Genomic DNA, 24,557 nt, shown 5'->3' on the forward strand with positions numbered 1-24,557 from the left:
CCCTCCCAATTTATTTCTGGATCCAGTCATATCAATCCTCCCAACTTCCCAAAGAGGCAAGGGGGTGACCACAGCAGTTGTGAGTGGCTTTTTCTTTTTTGTGAATGAACAGGAAGGAAAACACTGAGACACATACTCATAGGAAAGAACATTTTGGAGAGTTGAAGTGAAGTCACATTCTCACACTCACATAAAGAGGAAAAAGGGAAATGAGAGGGAAAGAACACTGGAATGGTGGTGAGGAAAGAAACACACACATACAGAGAGGCTCAGTAGCCCTCTCATTACAAGTTGGTTGGGCATAATGTAAACACACTTCTGCCTTGCTTAATCACAGAGTGCCGCCCGTTTAGGTTTCAAAGGCGGCAGTAAATTGGGCGTAGCTGAGTGGAGGCTAAAAATTAACCAGCCATCTCTGTTTCAATTTGTAAGAAAACAAAAGCGGAAAGAAATTATAAAAAGGGAAAGGGTAAGGGGGAAAAAATGAAAAGGATCAGAAGAGGAGGACTAAACCAGCCCAACCCAAAATGCAGAGTGAGACTGGAAAAGCCAAGAGAAGTGGAACTACTTGGAACACAGAAAGAAAGGAAATTTTACAGGTTTTGTTTGTTTGTTTGTTTAAGACCTTTTCCACAGCAACGAAGCTCCCTGCCAGGCCTGCTCCTCAGGAAAGCCTCTCTACCCCCAGCACAGGAGCCTGGGCCAGCTGGGCAGCATACGCACCCAGGGGCCTTCCCATTTCTGCAAGAGACCAGGTGAGGGACAGAGCTCAAGGAATCTCCTGCTTATTTTCACTCTCTCTATAAAATCAAATTACTCTCATGCTCTCTGATAGCCAAATCCCAGCCAAAACAGCTCTCGCCTGGGCATCTGGGCCCCAGAATCTGTCCGCTGCTGCCTTCTCTCCTGTTCTCTATTTGTTCAGTCTCATGTGCGGGGATTTCACATGCTCCTCTCTCCACCGAACTGCTGCCCACCCCGCTTGTGCCAAATCTAGCTTTTCCTGGAACTTGACATAAAGCCACAGGAAAGCCGGTACCTAACCCCCTAATACTCCTTCTGATTCATTTTAAATAAGAGTAAATACTGATTGTTGGTGGTGCTGCTGTTGTCTCAAACATCACGGATAATTCTGGGGCAACCTGACCCGTCCTAAGACACACAGTATCCTTCTGATCAGATGAGTCCTCCAGAGATGGAAATGCACACAGTGGGTATAAAAGCAAGGGAGCAGAGGAAGAGGTCAGAGAGGGAGACAGGAGAAGGAGAGGCAGAAAGGCACATCAGACAAAACACAGGTCCCCCAGGACAGGTGTGCAGTTAGGCCCATGGCCTGGTATGGGTTAGAAATAAGAGGAACAATAAACAGAATAAATGCTAGCAAATAAAACAGGGGTAGAAAGGTTAAGAGCCACCTACCCGGAGTGTGGACAAAGTAAGCCAGATAAAGATCCAGTTCTTTGATTGTGACGCCAATATGATGTGGCTGGACGCACAGGCCGGGGTTCGAGCACTGGGGCGACTTGTAGAGCCGCTCCCCATCAGTACTTTCCAGGGGGATCCCCTTAAACAAAATCACCATGACCAGGTCCAGCCGCCACACCTTGTCGGCCTGGCGCAGGCAGTCAATCCGCCGGATCTTGCCCTTCTGGTCGGGGTTGGAGAGCACGCAGCAGGGGGGTTTCTTGCCGGTGATGGTCAGCACGAAGTCCTCACGGAACTCAGGTCGGATGTCTTTGCGCAGCTTGGCCAGCAACCGGGATGCCCACTTCTGCTTGATCTCGGGCTTCTCGCCCAGCAGCTCGTCCTTCACCGCCCGCTCCTCGTCCTTCGACATCCGCTTCTCGTGCTTCTTGAAGTACTTGCGCTTCCGAGCCTGCAGGTTGAACCAGGTGTAGGAGAAGGCTCGGACGTGAGGCAGCAGCGCCTCGATGAACGGGTGGAACTCATCCTGCAGGCGGCAAGCCGGGAGCATGCGGGGCGCGGGAGGACGGGAGGAGGGGAAGACGGGATGAGGGGAAAGAGAAGGAGAAAAGCGGCGTTAGAAGGGGGGTACAAGGAAAGCCTCTTTCTCCTCCTCCTCCTCCCTCCCCCCCCAACAATTTTCTCTTGCGATTGTTCTACAAAAGTGTGGTTTGAAGCCACCACCAGCTTCGCCAGCCACTTGCTCCCATCTCAGCCTCAGCAGCCAGACAGAGCCACCGGGAGCCTGTCCACACACCTATTCTCTCTCTCTCCCTCTCGCTCTCCCTCTCTCTCTCTCTCCCTCACACGCGCACAGACAACATTGCCGTCCACACACACACACACACACACACACACACACACACGCTGCTGGTATCCCCGCCAAGCTCTGTCGCGCCCATGACATTCCATGTTCTATCGCAGCCGGGAACTCGTGTCAGCTTGCCCCAGCGCCGTGTCCGTCTGCACAGATGACCGTGGTGGATGCACGCGGGGCACACGGGACCACCGCCTGTCCCAACACTGGCTGATTTTTGGCTGCCCCAAGAAGACAGAAAATGACATCCACTAGCGATCGAGGAAACGGCTCTGGATTCCCTCTCCTCAGGCTGTTTTCATTTTCTTTTCTCCTGATCCAGTTGGAACATCCACCCCAGCATTTTTTAAATCAGACCTAAATCCTAAATATGTGATTTCAGCTTTGTTATCGACATCAATACTAATGTTAATCACAGTCATAATGCACAAAACACTTCTTGTTAACACAAATAAGGTGGTTGTCTCAGCCACATTAGGGTTAAAAGCTGCATGGGTCGTCTTGCGGCCCCTTCCCCAGCCTCCCACGACCCCTTCACCCTCTTTCCACTCAGTCAGGTGACAGAAGGCCGGGCTCTCAGCTTTTGCTTTTTTTTTTTTTTTTTTTTGCTTGTTTGAAGTTTAAATAATAACTGATTTCTGCTTACAAAAATAAAACTGGAGAAAATTAAATAATTACCATTGATCTGAAGCACCCGGCAAAGCCCAACGCCCGATTCTGAGATTCTGGACTCAACAGAGTTGTGAGTTGGGGGCGGGTGGGGGGAGGGGGGAGGGGGAGGAGCAGGGGAGGAAGGTAAATGTTTTAAAGGGGGTTATTATTGGTGTTCTGGGGAATAGGGGCCGGGCTTGGGTGGATTCTCAAACCCTTCCCCCTCTGCCCCCCCACACTCCATTGCACAGAAGGGGGAAATTAATATTTTTTTTTTGAAAAGGAGCAAAAAGAAAGAAAGGTCAGGGATAGCAAGCAGAGAGAGGGAGCGAGCTGGTTGCCACACACGCCAGGTAAACAAAAGCCAACAAAAAATTTGTTTTTCAATTTCTCCCCCTGTGCATACTCTTTCAGTTAAAAAAAAAAAGAAAACAAAATATGCAAAATTTAAAAATCAAAACCAACCTCCATCTCCCCCCACCCACACACAACAACGCACCCTACCCACCCACCCCCCGTGCAAAACAAAAACAAAAACAAAAACCAGGAGGGAAGAAAAAGCGGCAGCTGAAGAAAAAGGCTTTCGGCTTTGGCAGCAGCACAGGGGTGTAAACTTCGAGCTGCCTCCCTCCACCGATCGGAGGAGAAGGGGGAGCTCGCAGATTCCCGGGGAAGAGGACGAGTTCTGACCGGCTGCAGACTGTGGCTGGCAGACGCGTGCAAAAGAGAGAGAGAGAGGGAATGAGGGGGAGGGAGGGGGAGAGACCGAGGATCCAGGGAGGACACGGATGGGATGGGGGTGTGAGTGTGTGTGTGTGTGAGTGTGCATGTGTGTGTGTGTGTGTGTGTGTGTGTGTGTACACGAGCGCTGGCTGGGTTTGGGGGGTTTTGTTGCTCCTTTTCTCTCTCAAACTCCCTCTCTCTCTCCCCTTTCATGCTCAATCCCCATCCATTTGCTCGTGCCAAGCCAGGAAAGGGGGGGGGGAGGAGAGAGGGAGAGGGAGAGAGGGAGAGGAAGAGGGAGAGGGAGAGGGAGAGAGGGAGAGAGAGAGAGGGAGGGAGAGAGGAGAGAGAGAGAAGAGAGAGAGAGAGAGAGAGAGAGAGAGAGAGAGAGAGAGAAGGATCCACCTATTTGGCAAAGAGACCTCCGCGCGCAGCCAATGGCTGCGTCCAAGGGGAGGAGGGAGCTGGGCGAGCCGGGAGGGTGGGGAGAGCCCCCGGCAGTTGGAGACCAAAAACAATTTGCCCAATCGACAAGTTCACGTCTAATGAACAAGCAAAGTCCAGCAGTTATGAATTTTTCATTCCAGGCTCCCACTCGGGTCCATTTGGCAGTAGCCATCCAACAAATTTGGGGGTGGTGGGGTGGGAGGAATGGGATTGAAGAAGACACAGAATTTTTTTTAAGCCAGAAAAATAAATAAATAAAGGCCTGATTCCGGGCGGGCTGGCGGGCGGGAGCCCCAGAAGGCCTTGGGGAAGCAGCTGCGCCTTCTCTCTGTTTTGGTTTCAGTCTTTCTCTCAGGCCCGCACACTCTTTTTCTGGTTCTAGTTCTGTTCTTTTTCTTTCTTTTTTTTTTTTTTTTAATTTATGGCGCACACAGAGGCGACTGGAAGTTTCTCTCCCTGGACACACACACACACAACACACACACACACACATACACACCCATGAGCCACAAGCCGGCAGTGCTATGAACAGAAAAGAAACAGCTCAGAAAGTGTCCCTGCCAGAGGCACCTCTGGGGCAGGACCCTGTGCCCAGGCACAGCCACCCCTCGGCCCCCAGGTCTGACTGCTCCCGAGGCGGGAGCACTCCCAGACAAGGGGCCAGCACCCTGCACCTCCCCCCTTCCCCAGCCCACACCCAGCCACGCACGCTCCATTAGTGGTGACGAGGGATGCCAACGCAGTGCAGCTCGGCTCGCGGAACTGCAACAGTTTATTAAAATAGCCTCCTGTCACAGCACTCCGCTGACAAGCACTACACGCAGCCACAAACACAACAGCCAGCCCCAGAGAGAAGCGACAAAGGAAGATGGACGGTACCTCTGAACAGAGGCATCTTACCGATTTCCACCCCCCACAAATGTTGAATTCTTTGCTTTCTCCAAATTTACATTTTCTACTTAGTGGAAGGTTAGTTTTCTTAGTTGTCCCCATATCAATTCAGACGAAAGGACCCAAAATAAAGTATAAGATGCAAAAGCGTAAAACGGGAAACCCGAATGAAAGGGAGGGAGCTAAGAGAGGACACGGTGAGATGGAAGCACAGGGCACCATCAGGGAACTAGGACACCTGGGGAAACCAATCACAGAGAAGAGACCCACCAGACAGGCCCCTGCTCCTGGTCCCCAACTCCAGGCCTTCCCCCATCAGGCCAGGAGGGTGAGAAGTGGTGGGAGGTGGAGCCCCCCTCCTTGGGGGATCTCTCCAGTAAGGGCTACGGGGAAGCCATGCCTTAGGCCTTAGAAACACAGTAAGAAGGAGACTGTTATGAAGGAAGGGAAAGCAGATGAGAAGGGCGTCCACGCAGACAGGGAGTGATCTGACCTGCTCAGCTCCAGCCATCCCTACAGCTTCCCTCTCCCCAAGCTCAACTCTCAGCTGGCAAAGGAAAAAAGGTCACTGCTCACTCGTGCCTCTTTCTTCCCGATCTGAAACCCTGCACTCAGTGGCCTTTATGTTCATCAGAAAGGTTCCCGGAAGAGCACCTGGGGTATTCCAGAACAAAACATCCAGCACGGGGCTGGCACTGAAGCCTGACAATGGGAGAGGTGCCACCGGGCACCTGGGACCCCTCATCCTAAATGGCAGACTCAAGTGAAGTGAGCTCACAACTGACCCCAAGATAAACAGAGGTAACAGTGCAAGAGGCAGGTGCCCTCATGAACAGGCCGCTTAGGGTGTTGTTCAATAATTCATGTCTTGTTAATAACCAGCTTTGGTCCAATCAGCCAAGCACATTAGCTCAGCAACATAAGGTAGAGAACCCTGCCCCTGCCTCTCCACCTTGAGAAAGCAATTTTACTCTCTAAAGTCAAGATGAGGCCATAAAAACTGCAAGTGAGTTTGTATTTGGCACAGGGGGTGTTTTCTGGTATTCTGATTATGCTAAATATCAGACATTGAACAGAAAATGGCCAGCATGAGTCTCCTGGTGAATCCTGGCATGTTCCTTTCCACAGACCATGGTGCTAGGTAAAAGAGATGTGCTTCACATGGGTTGAATGAAAATCTGGAGGTACAGCTGGATCAGGTTGGGCGAGGGAAGGGGGAGAACACATTCCCACAGCTGGGAGATGCCCATGGAAGGATCCATGGAAATCTGGGAAACAGGATGGGGTGCAGGATTCACTCCATGGGAAGGAGGCAGAAAGGGAGGGATCAAAGGTTGGTGAACTGACAAAGAGATCTGACAGAGCAGTGGCTGAGGAGGGGCATCTCCAAGGATCCTCAGGGCCCATTTGTAGAGCCCTGCACAGGAGCAACAGGCCCCCTCTCTGTTTTGCGGGCGGGGGGGTGGGGTGGTGGAGGACAATTGTCAACTGTCCCTCTGTAGCTAGTGGCCATAACCTTGAAGGGGTAGGCAGAGGATCCTTAGGCAGCATTCTCTCTGATCCTACTCCCCGCAGGGCGGCCGTTCTGAAAGAACCGCGGGGTATTCAGAATGCCTGGGAAGGGGAGAAGATCAGTCTCCCCTTAGAGTTGCTCAGGTTCCATTAGAAACACTTCAAGCACAGCCCCCGACAACTCCTCCTGCTGCTCCAAGGCCACTAGGGGTGGCCGCCAGCCCAGACACGCCCCTCAAGAGCCCCAGACAAAAGGGGACTGTCCCCCTTTTGTTAGGAGAGAGTCGTGGCTCCCGTTGGAAGATTACCTGTCCCCATCCCAGCCTCCTTCCTTTCTCCCCTCCACCCCCCTTCAGATCAGACCGCTCTGCACCCAGCACACAGGACCAGAGCCAAGACCGAAGAACCCTCAGATGAATCAGGGTTTCTCCAGGTCTGAGTCAAGGCAAGAGTAAGGACTTGGGAGACTGAGGAAGTGAGGGGACTAGCAGGCCCCTGAGGGAAAGGAGGGAGGAAGGAGGGAAAGGGAAAGAGGGAAAAACAACCAACAGGAAAGGAAGCCAGTGATGTTAAGAGTGAGCAAAAAGGGAAACCCAAAACAACAGGGGAAAGAAAGAAAAGGAAGATTCTGGGGAAAAGGTACTTCCCCTATTTGAAAAAAAAAAATCCAGAAGCCAGAAATATGACTTTTGAAATTCACATGGGCTTTTCGTTCTCCAAAAGGAATTTTTCTGCATTTGTGAAATAAAGGCCTCCCTCTTTTATTGTTGAGAATACAGAATTTGGCCATAAACATCAACAGTTTTCACGAAACAAGTCTCAAATACCCCTGCTGGCTTCAGCCATCATTAGGGGGAATGTGCCCCCACCCCCCCAAAAAAAAAGACTAAAGAAGCCACAGAGTTACAGAAAGAGAGGCAAAGGGCAAACCTGGAGAGAGAGAGAGCGAGCACCAAGCAGGGCCCAGAGCTAGAAACAGAAAGGACAAGATGGAAGGGAAAGAGACAGCAGAGAAGGAAAAACAAGCAGGGAGAAGAGACAGAACAGGGTACAGCATCTCACTCACATGTGTTAAAAATTCTTCAAGACAATAAAATAATTTTCTCAGCCTGAGACAGGTTCTACAACTGGTCGGTACCGGTACCTGCCAACAGCAAAACATTTAAAAGCACCAGAAGCTGTATTTCTAAAGACCAGGCCACCGCTAGGAGGGAGATATACATTTTTAAAACCCCATTTATCCACAACATGCTGGTTTGGGGGCCCAGATTTATTCTTTCAGATCCTGGACACACAGGCCCAACTGATTTGGATAACTATACAGTTAGCACAAATAACTGACAAACTTACATAAAAAAATAACCAGATATTCCAGTATCTATTTTACTATGGCATTGTCTGCAGACTCAGTGAGAAAAGATGAAGAAAAAATTTAAAGACCACAAATAGGGATCCAATAGTTTGCCCAGTTTCTGGCATTTTACAATCTAGCCTTGGTAAGAATCAAAAGAGGCCAGCCAACTTCATATCCCTGAAATCCCCCTCTTGTCCCATGATCGATGCTTCATGGAAGGTCACAAGAAGGCAGTGGCCAGACTCATGGACACAGAAGGGAGGGGACTGTAGACAGGACTGGGCAGCTCAGCTCAGGATAGCAAAGGGAAGGGACCCAGCTGCTTATTCTAGAGGTGGGTGGGGCCTCCCCTCTGGGGCTCTTTCTTGGATAATGCATGGGAAGGGGCTCTGCAGCCACAGCAAAATCACCCAAGAGTCTAGAAACACCAGTAATGGAAACCGGAAAAGGCACTTTTTGAGGAGACTCAGATAATTTGGACAAAGCGGGTTTTTGGCTGACTTGGGCCTGTTTTCCTCCACTCAGGAAAGGCGGCCACACAGTTCCTTGGAGAGCATCCTCAGGCTGGCTGAAGGGATCTGCTCTACACCCCTATGCTGGGTCTAGCACTAGTTCCAGGCCTGTCTCAGAACCAGGCTGCACATTTCTCTCTTATATACTGTCCCCCTTTCCCCTGCCTTTCTCCTCCTGACTACACACCCAAGCGGTGGCCTGGGACTGGGCCAACAGGCAATCTCATTCTGGCTCCAAACGGCTCCCCTGCTCCGGGCACATCTCCCCTCACCCTCTTGGCACAGAACAGGCTAGGGTGAGAATGGGGGTGCTGGGGGAGACAATCTATTCTCTCCAGTATGACTGGAAATTGTTTACTTTCATCTGGTTCCCTATGGGCAATGGGAAACAAAAACCCTAGTCTTTAATTCATTATTTAGCTTGCAACTTCCTTGTGTCACCAAATACAAGAAAAAGCCAGGAAGGCCAGGCCCTCTCCTCTAGCTGATGGGCTCTGTGGGGAAGAACCCTCTGCAGATCCTGTAGGACAGATGACAGCTAAGGGTTTCAAGGGGCAAGGGTGCCATTGAGCCTCACCAACTTAGTTGGCCTGGAAAGTGTTGTTCCACAGTGGCTCAGGGCCTGGGAAGAGGGAGGCACCCCACCGGCCAGCTTCACAACTCTAAAGAAGAACTGAAAAACCGACAAAAGGCGAGGGAAGGAAAGACCGGCACATGACAATGAGGTCTGTGCCCGGTGCACTGTGAAAATATCTGAGGGTAAGAAAGGAGGCCAGGGCAAATGGCAAGGTGTTGAAACCACTGCGCCAGGCCCAGCAGCAAACCCTCTTATTCAGGAGGCTCGGGAGATCACAACTGTGACAAAATCTGAAGGGCAGGAGCCTTCCCAGCCCCTCTGCAGGAGGTCAGGGTCCATCCCCACACTGCCTGATTTTGCCTGACACGTTTTCCCTGGCACAGGAACAAGAGGCCAGAAGAGAGGAAGGGTTTCTCTGAGCCCCCTATGCGGAGCCCACTCTGATCTGCCAGCACCCTCAGCCCTGAGGGAGCCTCTTTCTTGCAGTTACTGCAGCAACAGGCAGAGCCCAGCTCTGGGATTTTCATTGCTCAAAGGTTCTGAGGAAGGTGGGTCACCCTGTTTGGGCAAGCAGCTTCCCCAAAATGTACAATTTGAGGAGTCAAAAGGATATTTTTCAATCCCTCAAAATGTACTGCTCCCCCAATTATTTTATTATCAGGATCAGAGCCAAGGAAATTCGAGAATCCTCATTTCGCTGGTGTCTGGCCCCTGCGGAGGCTGGCACCAGGCGCCTGGAGGAGCTGGATGGACGCGCCCACCCCTCAGCCGCTCTCCGTCCCCTCCCGGCTCCCTTTCTTTCTCACCCTCTCTCCCCCTCTGCGTCCTCCAGCTCCAACACAAACTGTTTGCACGGGAAGTCTCCCTCTATGACCCGATTCAGCACACACAAGAGAAAACTGTGGGCGACAGACCCAACGTCCTAACGAACTTGAGTTAATTAATGCTGAGGAAGAAAAGCAGCGCCCTCGCTCTGTTGAATCACGGTTCACTAGCCCTTTCAGTGTGCTGTGGGTGGAGGAAAAAAAAAAGAGGCTTTTTGGTTCAAATATTTTTGGGGGGCGAAGAGAAAACAAAAACACCACAGAAGGGCCGTGGAGGGCGATGCTGTCAGTACCTGCCCGAGGAACAGAGGCAATGAGAGGGAGCTGGGCGAGGGAAGCCGCCCGTCTTCTCTGGGCACTTTTGGCCTGAGCAGTTCTGGGAATACGGAGGAGGGAAGGGATAGGGAGGGGGTTACCGATGGCTCAGGCCTGTTCAAATAAACCGCTCCAAAAATCATGCTGTCAGACTATAAGATACATACTTTCTAAAAAAAAAAAAAAAAAAAGTCTAAACCCAACAACTCAATTTGAATAGAACCGTGAAAATGTTTTAACAGTGCAGAAAACTGAAGTATGGATGGCAAGCATACAAAAAATTAAAGTGTGCAGAAAAAAAGAAGAGGTGGCAATCAGCAGGGCAGGAAGACAGCTGCAATTTTGCTTTCCAGATGTTGACAGCAAAATGTAATTGGCAAGTAAGTTCCCCCTTACCACTTCTTATCCTTCAGTCCTGAGATTTTAAAATCCTACATTTACACCTACGTCTACAAGTGGTTTCTAGGCATTCCACACATGTGGACAGGTCAGGAAGCCTCAGCACCACATGCCTGCCGAGCTTTTTTATCAGACCACTAATTTTTACAAGCCCTCCCACTATTCGGAGCAGGGAGGATTTAGGGAAACAGGCTGGAGGACATTTTAATTTTAATTTTTATTATTATTTTGTAATGCAAGGCCTTTTCTTTACCTTTGAGGCCAGGGCTTCTGCTTTTTAAAATAAACTTTCTAACATAAGAGTGGAGTATATAAAAAGAAGAGTGCACCCATTGTAAGTGTGCCTCTTGATACATTTCCACAAAGAGAACACACCCATGCAACTCCACCCAGATTAAGAAATAAACATTTTCAGCACCGTTGAACAGGCCTTAAAATTTTAAGCTTAGAGTTCCCCTAATTTATATGCTTTAGAAATAGCTCTGCTAAATACAAGTAGCATCAACTGTGAACACCTATGTGCACAGCCGTGTTATAGAGCAGCACGTGCCACTCATGTGAACCACAGATATGTGTGGGGAAAAGAAGCCCCGATAACCCTCACTGCTGCAGAAGGGTTCCCTGTCTCTTTCTCAGTGCCTGCCCAACTCTGATCCCATCAACAGGGCAACCAACTGTACAGCGGGTTTAGCAGACAAGCAGGGCATGTGTGGGGGACAATCAGGACCCATGGAGCTGAAAGCCAAACAGCCTAGTGACTGAGGGGATCAAGGCCCCCTTCTCACCCTGCCTGCAAGCAGGAACTGAGGTGGGGGCCTCAGTATGTAGGTCAGGAGGGAAACTGACTGCAGAGCCAGGGGTTCTGGAGGCCAGAGTGAGAACCAACAGAGCTGGCTGCCCTGGTCCAGGTCCACAAGACCCCTACAAGATGATGAAGGGGAGTGGGGTGCTTAGAAAGAAGGGGATAGAGGAAGAGGTGGGCAGCAGCAGGCTAGGTCCCAGGGTCCTGGGCCGAGCCGCCTCTCAGAAGGGAGCTGAACCCTGGTCCGCCTACCCTTTCCCTGGCTCAAGCCCCAGCTGGCTCCCCCCTCACTTTCACTAGCACTAAATTTACTTTATAATTTTAAAATTAAATTTTAAAAAAAGCAGGAAAGAGAAAGCACTAAAGGCAAAATACCTCCCACAATATCTCTCCAAGGAAGGGGAAAAAAGTTTCTGCTTATGTAAAACGACAAATGCAAGGGATCGCTGAAAAGTCTAAGCACCAAATAACAAGGAAAATACGAGAGAAACACATTTAATTAAAAACACCTGAAGCAAATAAATAAATAACTCCCTAAGCAACTTGCAGGCACTGCACAGCCACTGGCGCCTGTGGGCAGGAGCCCCTGCCCCCACTTCTTGCCTACTTTCCCCTTTCCTTTCTCACAGGGAGCCTCCTCTTTCCCAGGCTCTTTGGAGGCCCCTTTTTCCTTCCAAGTGATGTACCCCACACCTGGAGGAAGACCCAAGACATTCATCCATCTCACCCACCAGGAGCAGCTCTCTGCAGCCCTGTTAGAAAGCCCCTTCCCCAATTCCCACATCTCTCCAAGCAGCACCCCTGGACCCTGCTCTTCCTCTCAGATCTGGGCCTTGTGGACACTGTGGGAGAGGTGATGCCAGGCCCAGCCCAGCGGTCAGCTCTGTCCCCTACCAAGCACACAGGGCTGCCAAGGCAGGCTCTCCAGGACCACATCTTCTTTTCCTAATGCATATGGAGACTAGGAAAAAAGAACTACTGGCTTAATTTAAAATATGACAAGGGGCTGGGCACAGTGATGCACACCTATAATCCCAGCAACCAGGGAGGCTGAGGCAGGAGGATAGAGAGTTTGAGGCCAGCGTGGACAACTTAGTGGAGGGGGGGATCCTGTCTCAAAATAAAATAGACTGGGGATATAGCTCAGTGGTAAAGCACCCCCGAGTTCAATCTCCAGGATCAAAATATAGAATAAAATAAGACAAGGGATCTAAGCCCTCAGAGTGGTTGATCTTTAGAAATACTTGATCCCTTTTTCTTTTTCTGGTGGGGGGGGATGGGGATGTGGGTGAGCTTGAGGCGGCTTCCCCCGTACTCTGGGTTTGACTCTCCCACCAGCCGGCCGCCTGGGAAACGCGCCCTCGGCTGGCATCGAGGTACCAGAGCCCGGCTCCTTTCTTCCTTTCTTTCTTTTTTAAATCGCTCTGGTAGAAGCCAGGCAGTGGGTCAGGGCCCAGAAGCGGGGGAGGGTTGGAGGGTTGTCTCCAACTCCGGGAGAAGAACAACCGGCCGCAAGTTTCCCGGCTTGTGCCAGTTTGGGGATTTGCGAATCAGACCGGAGCGAAGGGAAAGGCGGGTGAGGGAAAAAGCCAGCATTAAAACTAACCAGCTCCCGGGAGAAGCGCTCTTTCCGCTTTTAAATAAGACAATGCCGAATGGAAAGGAGAGGGGAGAGACGAGTTATTTCTCACTCTTTAATTATTCCAATGCTTAGTATTATTTAAAAAAAAAAAACCACACACATTAGCCAATGATATATTCTAACCCTCAACAAAGCTGGTATTTTTCTCTGATTACAGACCTTGCAGTGGCAAACCCGGGCTCCGACGATAGAGGCAGCGCAGAAGCGCGCTCCTAAATGAGACACAATTTTATTAAAATCCATAATAATTCTTTGCATTTCTATAGCGCCTTTTCAGCCTCAGAGATCCCGAGTGCCTGACGCCTGGTTCTACCCGGGAATCAGCCACAGCAGGCTTGGTCCGGGCAGGCGAGGATGGCCATCTCCCGAGTGCCACCCGAAAGTACATTACGCCCCCCTTTTTAAACAGCCTGTTTCTATCAGTCAGCCTCTGTCTCGCATGCTTTTTTTTTTTTTAAGTAATAAAAACTCCTTTAAATTAAAAAAAATGTTTTTAAAGAAAAGGGAAGAAAGGCTCGAAATATAAGCGGGGGAAGAGGGAAGGAGCTAAGTGTTGTCTGGGAGCTGGGAGTGGAGCGGAGGAGTCTGCAACCTGGATGGGTCGCTCCGGGTCCAGGGTGCAGGGCCCCCTTCACCTCCCCGGGTGCAGCTGGGGCCGGCTGAGTCACGTGCGCGTGGAAAAGCAAATGGACCTAACACCACCAAAGCGCACTGAAGTAATTGGGGTTTTGAGAAGACGGTTACAACCGACTTCCGAAGGGACCGGAGGCCCCAGGGCACTCTCTCTGAATGCCCCTGGGCGGCTCCCGGGCCTTCGGGACACCGGCTTCCTCCTCCAACAGGTTAAGTCGGGTCCGCTGGACGCACAAGTTTTCTGGCCGCCGCACCCCTCCCCCCGTCCATTTTTCCTCCTCTCCCTCTGGCCTGCCCCGGGAGTCCCACCGCAGCGCTGCTAGCCCTGGGTAGGGCGGCCTCGGCGCCCCAAATTCAATTAGCTACCTCCGAAAGGCAAGGCGGTGTTGGTCCGAGGGGATTTAGGGGAAATTTTTTTTGAAATGTTCTTTAAGGCTTCGCATCTCGGGCGTCCTGAATGCAGGACGAGGGAAGCGCATTTTCTGCCACTTGGTCACATTTCTTCCCGGTTCTCGCTGGACGCCAAACGCCCCAAAACTCAGCCAACCCTGCAAACCAACAATACTCTCCCCTAACAAATTTCCCCGCCATGACTCCCTAAAAAGAGGCGGCTTAGGGATGGCTGGGAAGGCTGGGAGCAGGCCCGGGTCCGCGAGCGCACAGGACGCGGCGCGGTCGAGGGCAGACGGTCGGCGCCCACTGCGCTACCCGCTGCCCTTGGACGGCGGAGCCCAGACACTTGGAGGGGGTCACACAGCAGCAGGAATCGCCGCCACCGCGTCCCAATCCAAAACCTCCACGGGGTGTCAGGACGGCCGCAGGAGGGAGAGTGCGCCTGGGCGGCCCTGGACCCCACCTCGTGCGCCCACATCCGAGTCCCTTCGGGCCGCGGCCTTCGGAGTTTGAAACCGCAGGCGCCCAAACCAGGCCAGCCCTCCACGCTGCGGGCGCAGGTGTCTTCTAGGGGGAGTCACTTTGGGGGGACTGCTGAGAGGGATTCAGCCGGCCCCAGGCAGTAGGGAGCCGCCCCGCGCGAGAGGCCTGGAGGACAAAAATGGAACCCCCAAAGGCCTATGGCAGCAGGAGGGCTCATTCTGGGGCCTCTGACAGGACAAATGGTTGAAGGCCTCGCTTATTACCGCTGCCCCTTCGCACTCGTTCTCTTTCCCCTCACCTGCCCGCGAGGTCTGTGGTCCGGCACTGCCCACTCAACTCCGGGTGAGCCTCGGCCTGAGCGTCCTGGGGTGCGCCACAGACGCTTCCCACATACGGGGCCTCGAAGCACTGCTTCCCGCCTTTTTGCTGCCGCGCACGCGCACCATCCGCTCGTAGCCAGGAGGTTCCCTAGTGCCCCATGCTCCAAGACTTCTACACCATCGAGGGTTGTGTTGTTCCCTCCATCCCGCGGTGCGCGGTGCGCGGTGCGCGGTGCGCGGTGCAAGTGGCAGCCGCAGTGTGCGACCACGTTCTGTGGAGTGTAAAGCTGAAGGCCCTCTTCCGGCCTGGGCCCAAGGGAGGCATCCCCGCCACCCCCAGCTCCGCGTGCACTCCCCAGTCTTGAGCCAGTTGTAGCAATGGGTCCAGGAAATGCCACGCGCTAAGAGAACACCCGGGAGGCTATAATGAAAGAAGCCTGTGGGCGGCGGGCACCTTTCAAGGGGCACAAGCTGGGGCTAGCACACTTCCCCGGAGGCATGTCTTTGCCCGGGTATGCACAGGCACGTGGAGTAGTGCCCTTCCGGAGTGGGGTGGGGGCTTCAGGTCAATGTGCAGAGCAGCCCATCTCCTCCCCTCGAGGCACTCTGAGACACAGAAGACCATCTGACTTTCTTCAGCAGGGTTAGGACATTGAAGCTCTATGGTTGGGCATTGGGGCACTCTGAGAAGTCCTGGGACACCCTTCCCCACCTTCGCTCGCCAAGCGCTTCTATTTTAAGACGTCTCCCACCCCTCCAAAACCCACCCACACTCACTCCCGAAGTCCATGGCGCACGCTCAAGGAACCCGCCTCCACGCCTGCGGCGCACCTTAGGGGAAGGCCAGGAGCGCTGGAAGCAAATTCCCGAGCGGCCAAGCTGGACCCAGGGGGGCAAGTGGAAATTTCGCCCGGGGTTGTTGGGGGGGGGCGTTAAATGGCCTCTTTGTGGAGAACTGCGAGCTGTCACTCAGGATTAATTTAAGCAGCAACAGCAAACACACCAAAAAGCAATGTCTCGCCGCCAGCACCCACCCCCGCGATTGTGTTTCGGGAAGGGCTGCGGGATTTGGTGGTGCAGTCCCGCCCTTCAGGAGAAGGGGTCTCGGTCTTTACAAACGTGGGGCGTCCGCAGTAGGAGGGGGGGAACTCCTCCTGCCTCGCCCCACCTCCCTGCCTAGCAAAATGGGTTTTGAAGGTTTGGTACGAAACCTACTGGGGGTGTTAAAATCCAAGTATAAAAAGTGGAGCGGGAAGGGCGAGGGGAGCAGTGTGTGTGTGTGTGTGTGTGTGTGTGTGTGTATCATATTATTTATATATATATATATATATATATATATATGGAGGTGCTAATTCATATATATATATATATATATATATATATATATATATATTATATGGAAGTACAAATTTCAAATATAAATATAGTGCATGCAGGGGTGTCCTTGTGCAGAAGCAGTTCTGGGGTGTCTCACCTGTGCCCCCAGGGACATTTGGGGAGATGAGAGTTCACAGAGAAAAGGACGAGGTGGGAATTAATCCCCCCAACTCCCTTGCCCAACAACCTGAATGCGGCTTTGGAGCCAGGTGCCCTGGGCGGCCTGACAGGTGTATGGTTTGTGAAATACACGCTTGTGCAGGTCAGGGAGGTGTGTGCACTCCTGGGCCTGGAACCATATGTGTGCGCACTAGCGGCTCTTGCAGGCTCACCGACCCACCTGAGCCAGGAACATCCCTCTCACCTCACCCTCTTGAAGGCGCAGGGCATTATTTCGGCTGGCAAAGCCCATCCCGGCTCCACCAGGGGAGTGATGATGGATTGTGTTCCCGACCCCATCAGGTACCAGGCTCAGCGTGTTTATGGGCATGTGTGCGCCCGGAAGCCTCGGAAGCCTCGTTGGAGTGTCAGGCCTGTGTGTGCAGATAAGCCTGGGATCCGGATGGGATCCCAAGGCGTGCTCCAGACACCGGTTGGAGTGAAGTGCGGGAGACTTCTTACGTGCGTGTGCGACCCCCAAATATCCTGTTGGGGTTTCGGAAAGGGGTCCGCGTGCGCCAGGGTCCCTCTTCTGGACCGCGGCACAGAACTGTGCGCGGGTGCTTCCAAGCGCCACGTGCCGGCGGCCGCCCGTCGGGCCTCCTCGGAGCCGGGATCTGGCCCCCCAGCAGGCCAAGGGGCAGGGCCGGCAGCCCGGCGGGCCTCGGCGGGATGTCGTTGGAACCGTGTTGGTTTTGGCTGAGGCAACTCTAATGGGGGAAGCCCCGGGGAGCAGGCGGGGTGGAACAAAGAAGGCAAAAGCTAGGGAAGGCAAGCTGCAGAGGAGGTGGTAGAGGAGGAAGCGCCCTTGGAACGCGGATGAGTGGGGGCGGGGTGGATAGGGTGCAGATGCCCTGGGCTCGGGAGTTTGGGAGGCCCTGGAGCCCACGAAGCCCACTCCACCCGTGTGGACGAGGACTGGCTTGAAGTCCAGAGACTTGTGCTTTTTAGGACTCCCGCCTCAGCCTACCCAGGAATCTCCACAGAACCGCAGGCTGACATCACTTCGGGCCACGTGGGTGCTTCTCCAAGGGCAACCACACATCAGACCTCAAACTGGTGCCCACAGCACATGTAGGAACCCCCTCTCACAGCCCCACACTGCCCATCAGTGCCCCATTTGGAACCAAGTAGCATGTGAGGTGGAGGACAGGTCAATTTTCCCCAGCCGAGGACAATTTAAGCACCTTAGGCAGCGGACTAGTAAGCCCCTTCCCCTGTTTTTTGACCTGGGCTGCTTACAACTTCAGTTTTCCCCACTGGGGGGAATGGCAAGGGAGGAGAGCAGAGAAGAGCCAGGAGGTGGAGCCTGTGGTGGACAAGAGGAGGTGGAAAGGTGGAGTGACCTGTTTTAGTCCTGCATGCCCCTGGGGACATGGCTAATTCCTGTCACCCCACTTCTAGCCTCATGACCTTGGTACTTGACCTTGTGGCCTCTGATTCCTCATCTGTAAAACAGGTTCCTCACAGATGCCTCGTGTTGGGAGGTCAGGTCACAGGAGGTCATGGATTCCTGCCTGCCTGCCTGCCCACCAACCGCCTGCCCAGCGTAATTGCTCTGGAGATGGTAGCTGTTATTTTTATTGTGAGGAATCTATGGCTGTGACAAGCTGTGACGCTTGGTGTGATCGCGTGAGGCTGGCTGTGTGTGCGACTGTGCCGCTGTGTGTGTGTGTGTGTGCGTGCGTGTGTGTGACAGGTTGTGTGTGAGACTGTGCGTGGACGACAGATTGTGCCGGTGTGCGGCGGTGCCTGTGACAGGCTGTCACCGCGCGACAGACTGCGGGTGGCGGGGTGTTGCGGGCGTTGACTGTGAGTGGAGATGAGGCAGTGTGTGGGGCTGGGACTGGGGGACCCCATAAACCTACCTCAGTGAGGATTAGGGTGACAGGGAGGGTGGGGAGGCTCTTGGGGACTGAGAGAGAGTGGCAGCCCTGTGTCCCCTCTGGGCCTTCGCTTTTCCATTGCATTCCATGGGGGCCACCTGTTTGCAAACCTCAGAGGTGAGAGATGGAAGGGCACTGTGGAGGCCTTCCTGACCCACTGTGTGAGCTCAAGTGCCCAGTCCTCAGCTTCTTGCTGAGGCTTGGAATACCCACAGGAGGGTGGTCACGGACACGAAGGACCCTAGGCCTGGCTGGCTTCGATGAAGGACACACACTTTGTGCCTATTTCCCACACTTTCTCTGAACTCCAGGCCAGTGCAGACCTAGGGAAGGAAGAAGGGGGATTTGGAGAAAGATGGGAAATGCTGGAACAGAAAGGGAGAAAGAAACCAGAGAGAAGGGCCTGAGGAGGGAAGAGAGGGAGCAGCCCGGTTGCCATGGGCTATTCCCCAGCACCTTGAGAGCCCTGAGCTGGTGGGGTGCCCTGCAGGGATGGGGAGCACACACCAGGCTCAGGCCATCAGGATGGGCAGGAGCATCAGTGGATACCATGTTCAAAGCCCACCTTTAGGGACTCAGCCAGCCGGGGGATGAGAAGACCCAGGCACAGCTGAAAAGCAGCCAGACCAAGATCCCAGCCCAGGTGCTCTCCTGCTCAGACGGGATTTGCCTCCTGTGCCATTCCTACCCACAACTTCCCTTTATGGTTGGGGAAACTGAGGCTAGGAGGCACCTGTCCACCTATTCCTTGGGCCCCCGAGTCATGAAAATACCAGTCCAAGCATCAGAGCCACGATTTCCTCAATGTGGCAAAACTTCACCAGCTGGGAGAATCCAGGGACCTGGGCTGGGGGCACACCTGAGACACACACACGCCCCAGGCCTCCTTGGCGTGGCAGTGTGGGTATGTTGTGTGCACATGATGAGCGCTGTGTTCCACAGCCGTCCCCCTGCCGTCTCTGATGTACAGGCCCGAGGGTGATGTGAAGGTCCTCTGTCGGCACTGGCCTGTGTATGTCGGCTCCATGTGTCTGAGTGTCCATTCAGGGCCAGCCCCTGCCATGGAGGGGGGAAGAGGCATCGAAGCAAACCGCCCCCCCCCCCCGAAAGTGTGTCTTTGATACTTGCAGCCTCGGCAGCGAAAAACAAGTTTCCACAGGGCCGCCTTGGGTTGAGGCCAGGCCGTCCTCAAATAACATTTGAAGTTACTTAGCAAACTTTGTTTAGTGCCGAGAGAGGCGCGGGCAGCGGACTGGGGGGGGGGGGGCAGTAAACCGGTTTCTCTGAAGTCCCTTGCCCCTCTGGGGGCACAAGGGCCCAATGTAGGGCTTGGTTTCCCCCCACACCCTAGCTCTGGAGAAGGGGAGCAAGAATCTTGAGGATCTGGGGGGATCTTGGGAGAGGAACATAGGGACACTCCATGCATGAAACTTGTCTTTTGCTAATCCAGGCCCTGGGATTGGGTGAAGATGCCCACACTGGTCTTCTGGCAGCCCAGAGAGCAACATGGGGCCCCGGGGGGCTGTGAGACACAGAAGGATCCTCACTTTTCATCGCATCTGGCTCTGCCAACCTTGAGGCTAAAAGAAGACATGGGTGGAGCCAGCTGGCTGAGGGCACGTGCCCTCCAGACACATGCACAGCATCCAGAAGGCCCCAATGCCCTCACGCCTGGTCCCCCCAAACCCTCATCTCCAGGTCCTAGCCCTTAGCAGCAAAGAAGGCCCGAGAGCCAGCAATGGCGGGTTTGGAAGTGAGGTTGGCGCCTATGGGAGGGGGAAGGGGAAGAGATGCCAAAAATGGTGAGCCATTACAGGAGAGGGAGAGAGGGAGGGAAGGAGCGGGAAGATGGAAGCCAGGCGGGCATCCTCCCGAGCTCCGGGCTGCAAAGGGGCAGCAAGCGGGCGGGCGAGGCAGCCAGGGGCCCTCCCAGGGAGGATGAGCCCTAGGTGGCACAGGACAGGCAGGGGGCCCACAGGCGCACAGCACTCCCCCACCCCCACTCCAAGCTTCGAAATGGAGACTGGCAGCGGCAGCCGCTCATCTCTGCCCAGGCGCAGGGTGGGGGTGGCGGACAGGCAGGGGGCCAAACCAAATGCCACCAGGCTGGGCACGATGGTTGTCAGCCTGCAGCATGGACCCCATCAGCGCCCAGTTTAGGGCCCTCAATCCAGAACTCTGAGGGGAGATGGAGTCTGGAGCCCAGTGAGAGTTGGGGGCCCAACAGGCAAAGCCAGGTGTGCCCCCAAACTATGGGCAAGTACCCAAGACCCTGCAAAGATGGCGCAGCCTGGTACTGCCAGGGTGACAGGCTCGGGTAAAAATAAACTGGGCCCGCCCTGGGGGAGCTAAATCAAGGGACCCAGGTGGAAGTGCCACTCTGGGCCACCAGCTGCCCCTGCTCCACCCCCTGGCTCAGAGTGGCAGGGCTGAGAATACCCAGTGCCCATCGAGGCCTGGATTCTGTACAGGAGAGATCCCAGCCATCTTGTCCCCAGGTCCTGGGTGGGCAGCATAGGGTGTACCCACAAGGATATCCATCCTTGATATCATGAAGCCACAACAGGCCCTGCATTCTGGGCAGCTGGAGACAACCATGCTCAACCACACACCCTGACCTCCAGACTGCCTGTCTGAGACGGAAAGGGGCCTGCAGGCCACACTTGACTGGCAGGACAATGCTGATCCTTGACCCCCTCTGCTAAACCCATCCTCCCTCGGGCCTGTCCTGAGCGCTCTCCCCCCTGCACTTAGCACCATCTCAAGGACAGGGCACTCCCTTGTTTATCAGATTCTCTGTCTGCCCTCCCACCAAGGCTGGCACCTTTGCCAGGTTTGCTCCCTGCCGAGCCCCTAGGGCCTAGAACAGGGCCTGGCACCCAGGATGTGCTTGGTAAATATTTGTCAAAGGAATGCATAGGCCCCCGGCTGCACCCCCAGCACGCGGGCTCCGGCTGGGTGCCCAGCAAGGTGTGGGAGAGGTTGTCCAGTTCTGTGGGGTGAGGGCAAGACTGGCCAGCGTAGGTTCAGAGTGGGTGAGACCATCATACACCCTTTCTCTGAGCCCTAGTTGGAAGAAGATCTGAAGGTCAGAGTAGTAAGGAGAGGATGAGGACTGACAGCTGCGGCATGCTCCAAATGGCGGTACGAGACTGTGCGGGTAAAGGCCAGAGAACCTGCTGCAATTCTCTTCCATCGGCAAGACTTCGGATAGTGGTAAAGGACTGACGAAGGCCCCACCACATCCCACCTTGACTGTAACAGTGGACTTCCCTTCTCTGATTCTTGGCTTGTCATCTATCAAATAAAGCATTTGCTTCACATCAAGCACAGTTCTGAAGCATTTTCTGCAAACCAGCTCCTCAGATCCTTACTACAAGCCCTGTTTTCTAAACGACAAAATGAGACCCAGAGAGGTTGAGTGGCTTGCCCAATGTCACGCAGCTAGAGAGAGGCAGAGCCAGGATCCAAACCCAAGAAGCTGAATCTGAAGCTCCACTCTCCTAATCAACAGTACCCGCTTCGCCCAGGATTCCAGGAGGTGAGCTAAGAAGCACTTAGCATGGTGAGCGATGGTACATGCTAGCTATCACTGTGATTTGGGAGACAACCGTTCGTTTTGCTATGATCCTACAAAAGGCTTTCTCCCACTACTATTCTGCCACCCATCTTTCTTCCCTCTCTCCCCAGGGTCATAAATGGGGAAATCAAAGGCCAAAGGATTGGGCTAGGGGTGTGGCTTGGTGGTAGAGCGCTTGCCTAACACACACAAAGTCCTGAGTTCCATCCTCACCACCACAAAAATAAATACATAAAAAGTCAAAGGTTTGGAGAGAGCCCCGTGGCAGACAAGCCTGAGAACGTAGCTTTGTCCGCCTTCCTTCTCTCTATGGCCGAAGGGCAGTGAGGGTGGGGCCCTCGGCTGCTGGGTCCAGAAAGCCAGTGATATCCTGGCAGGGGTGGGCATATGGAGTCCCAGGCTGGCCCCCATGCCAGGCTTTTACAAACCAGGGCAGAGATTCAGGGCTCCAAATTCTACGCCGAGAGGTCAGGTTTATGGATGCTTCTTAAAATCAGTCAGAAAGGCTGGCGGGGCGAGGGGCAGGAGGGCAGGTCTCATCTCTCAGATGCTGTTTCCAACCAGGGCCAGTTGTGACCAGGCTCAAACTCATGTGGGGGCGTGAGTCCTGCCGCTGCGTGCTGGGGTAACGTGGCACCGTGCACACACCGCACAGTTTGTGCCCGGGGTTGTGTGCGGATAGCTGCATATTAGACAATACCTGTGTCTGGGAGGTGAGCAGCACCGCATGACGCCACATCAGCCAGCCTCGCATTTGAGAGTGGCACGTGTGTGTGCACGCCACGAGTGTTGAGGGCCAGCCATACCCACATCATCCTGTGTGTGTTCGGGGCAGGCTTTCCAACCTTGGCACTACTGACTCTTGAGCTGGATCATTCGTTGCCTTGGGGCGTCCTGTGCACTGTGGGGTGCTGAGCAGCACTCCCGGCCTCCATTACCCCCAGATGCCAACGGCAGTCCTCTCTCCAAGTGTGACAACCAAAAATCTCTCCAGACATTTCCCAGTGGACAAATCACCCTGGGTGGGTCTGGGAGGTGTGTGTGTCCACGTGCCCCGAGTGCTGCACGGCCCATGTGCCGTGTGTGTTCCTGTGTGCCTGGTGCTGGCTGGGTTTTTCTGGAGTCTGATGTGCCACTGGGCATGGGTGCCATGTTCCTCACGGTCTTGGTGTGTGCTCCTGGGTGACCAAAGGTGGTAGTCTGTGTCTATACTGTGCTTTATAACCTGTGGCCATGTCACTGGGTGTCCCATGCGTCTGCACTCTTGAGGGGAACCCCCTGGGCGTGCCATGCTGTGCCAGTGTTTGGTGTGGCTAGGTGTCTGCAGGTGTCTGCGTCCAGGGCAGCCTCTGTGTGTGAACGTCTATGTCTCTGTGAGCCTAGGGGAGGGAGGCACAGAATGCCAGTGTATGGCAGCAGGATTCTTTGTGCCCACATGTGCCAGTGAGGATGTGTGACTTTGTGTGAAATGGACTCAGAATAACCCCCAACACACCAGACGATCCGACTAACAAAGCCCATATTTGCTCGGAACCACCTGGATGATTTGGCCCCCAACCCCAATCCCTAAGGCCTGGCTGTGGGGGGCAGGGGGCACCGGTGCACCTCTGAGCAGTCCCTTCCTCCAGCTTAGCTCACACAAATTCAGGTGGGGACGGACAGACCCCTGGTCTTGCCTGCTCTGTGCCAGGAAGGCTGGCACTGAGTTTTAGCGGAGGGGGCAGGGTCCTTGATGGTGGTGGTGGGCACTGCCCCTTGCCTGCTGCTGGCCACCACCCCCAGGTCCCCTCAGGGTGGGGCCCAGTAGGGGGAGAGCTCCCCAGTGCAACCCCGGCTTCTGATTGGCTGCGGAGCGCCGCAGTGCCCGCGACTCGCCTCCCCTCGCTGGCTGGCGCAGCCACATTGGTAGTGGTGGCAAACGCAACTCAGAGTTCTGGGCACAGCTGCGCCTCACAGAGGCCTGCCAGCCCCACCAGAAGCCAGACACCCCAGCTCCATGCCCCGACCCCTCCCCGCCTGCCCGCCCAGCCGGGCAGCACAGTTACCCTGCCCGCTGCCGGCCTGGGGCTGCCAGGCCCAATCTACCCTGCCCCTCCCCCACCAGGCCTGTGCCCCCCCCTGGCCAAGCCCACTTGGGGGGCTCAGGCCACTATATGAGGCCACTCCCGCCCTCAGAGGGGCTCCTCGGGAAGGGGGAGGCGGTGAGGAAGGGTGGGGGCGGGGAGCTAGCCCTTCTTCCTTTAGTGAGCGAGCCCAGAGCTGGAGCCAAAAATCGAGGAGGAGAGATATTCAGACAGAGCCAAGACGCGTTTGGCAGGAGGAGAGAGAGGGAGAGAGGGAGCCGGAGGGGGAGGGAGGAGAGAGGGAGGAGAGGGAGAGGAAGGGGGAAGGAAGGGGGGCCTCAGTTTCCAAATCCGCGCCCTCGGAGCCTCAGAGGGCCTGCGAGTGGCTCGGGGCAGGGACTTGGGGCAGGCCTGGCTGTGGGGGTGGCGGGAACTGCAGGGACAGCGGGCTCAGGCCCTCAGAGACAGCCGGACACCCAGCTGGCCAGGCCAGGGCGGCCACAGGCAGAAGCCAAGATCAATGTGCACTGGGCAGACAGAGGGAGACCTGTGGGCGGCCCAAACACACACCCGCACCTCGCCGCACAACAGGCTTCTGTCCACGCCGGGCCAGGGCTGCGGGCGGGGCCCACAGCAGGCCACCACCGCCGTGCAGCCTCATGGGAAGGGACCAAGCAGCCAGCTTGCTGGCAGCCACTCACCCAGCCGCCATAGTGGGCATCGTGCACCATGT

At 54.6% G+C, this 24,557-nt stretch overlaps 1 protein-coding gene across 3 annotated transcripts in view; it reads right to left on the reverse strand.

Moving 5' to 3' along the window:
• Positions 1 to 24,557, reverse strand: part of Nfix (nuclear factor I X) — a 98,568-nt gene that overhangs the window by 68,214 nt on the left and 5,797 nt on the right. For 2 of the 3 annotated variants that reach the window (XM_077109418.1, XM_077109420.1), the window contains exon 2: positions 1,420 to 1,951. In XM_077109418.1, the coding sequence (XP_076965533.1) occupies positions 1,420 to 1,951 (532 nt within the window). Of the gene's footprint in view, positions 1 to 1,419; positions 1,952 to 2,959; positions 3,384 to 24,557 lie in introns of those variants that run through there. The other variant, XM_077109419.1, reaches the window with a different exon arrangement.

The sequence above is a fragment of the Callospermophilus lateralis genome, chromosome 1 (assembly GCF_048772815.1).
Source record: "Callospermophilus lateralis isolate mCalLat2 chromosome 1, mCalLat2.hap1, whole genome shotgun sequence".
Classification (NCBI taxonomy): Eukaryota; Metazoa; Chordata; class Mammalia; order Rodentia; family Sciuridae; genus Callospermophilus; species Callospermophilus lateralis.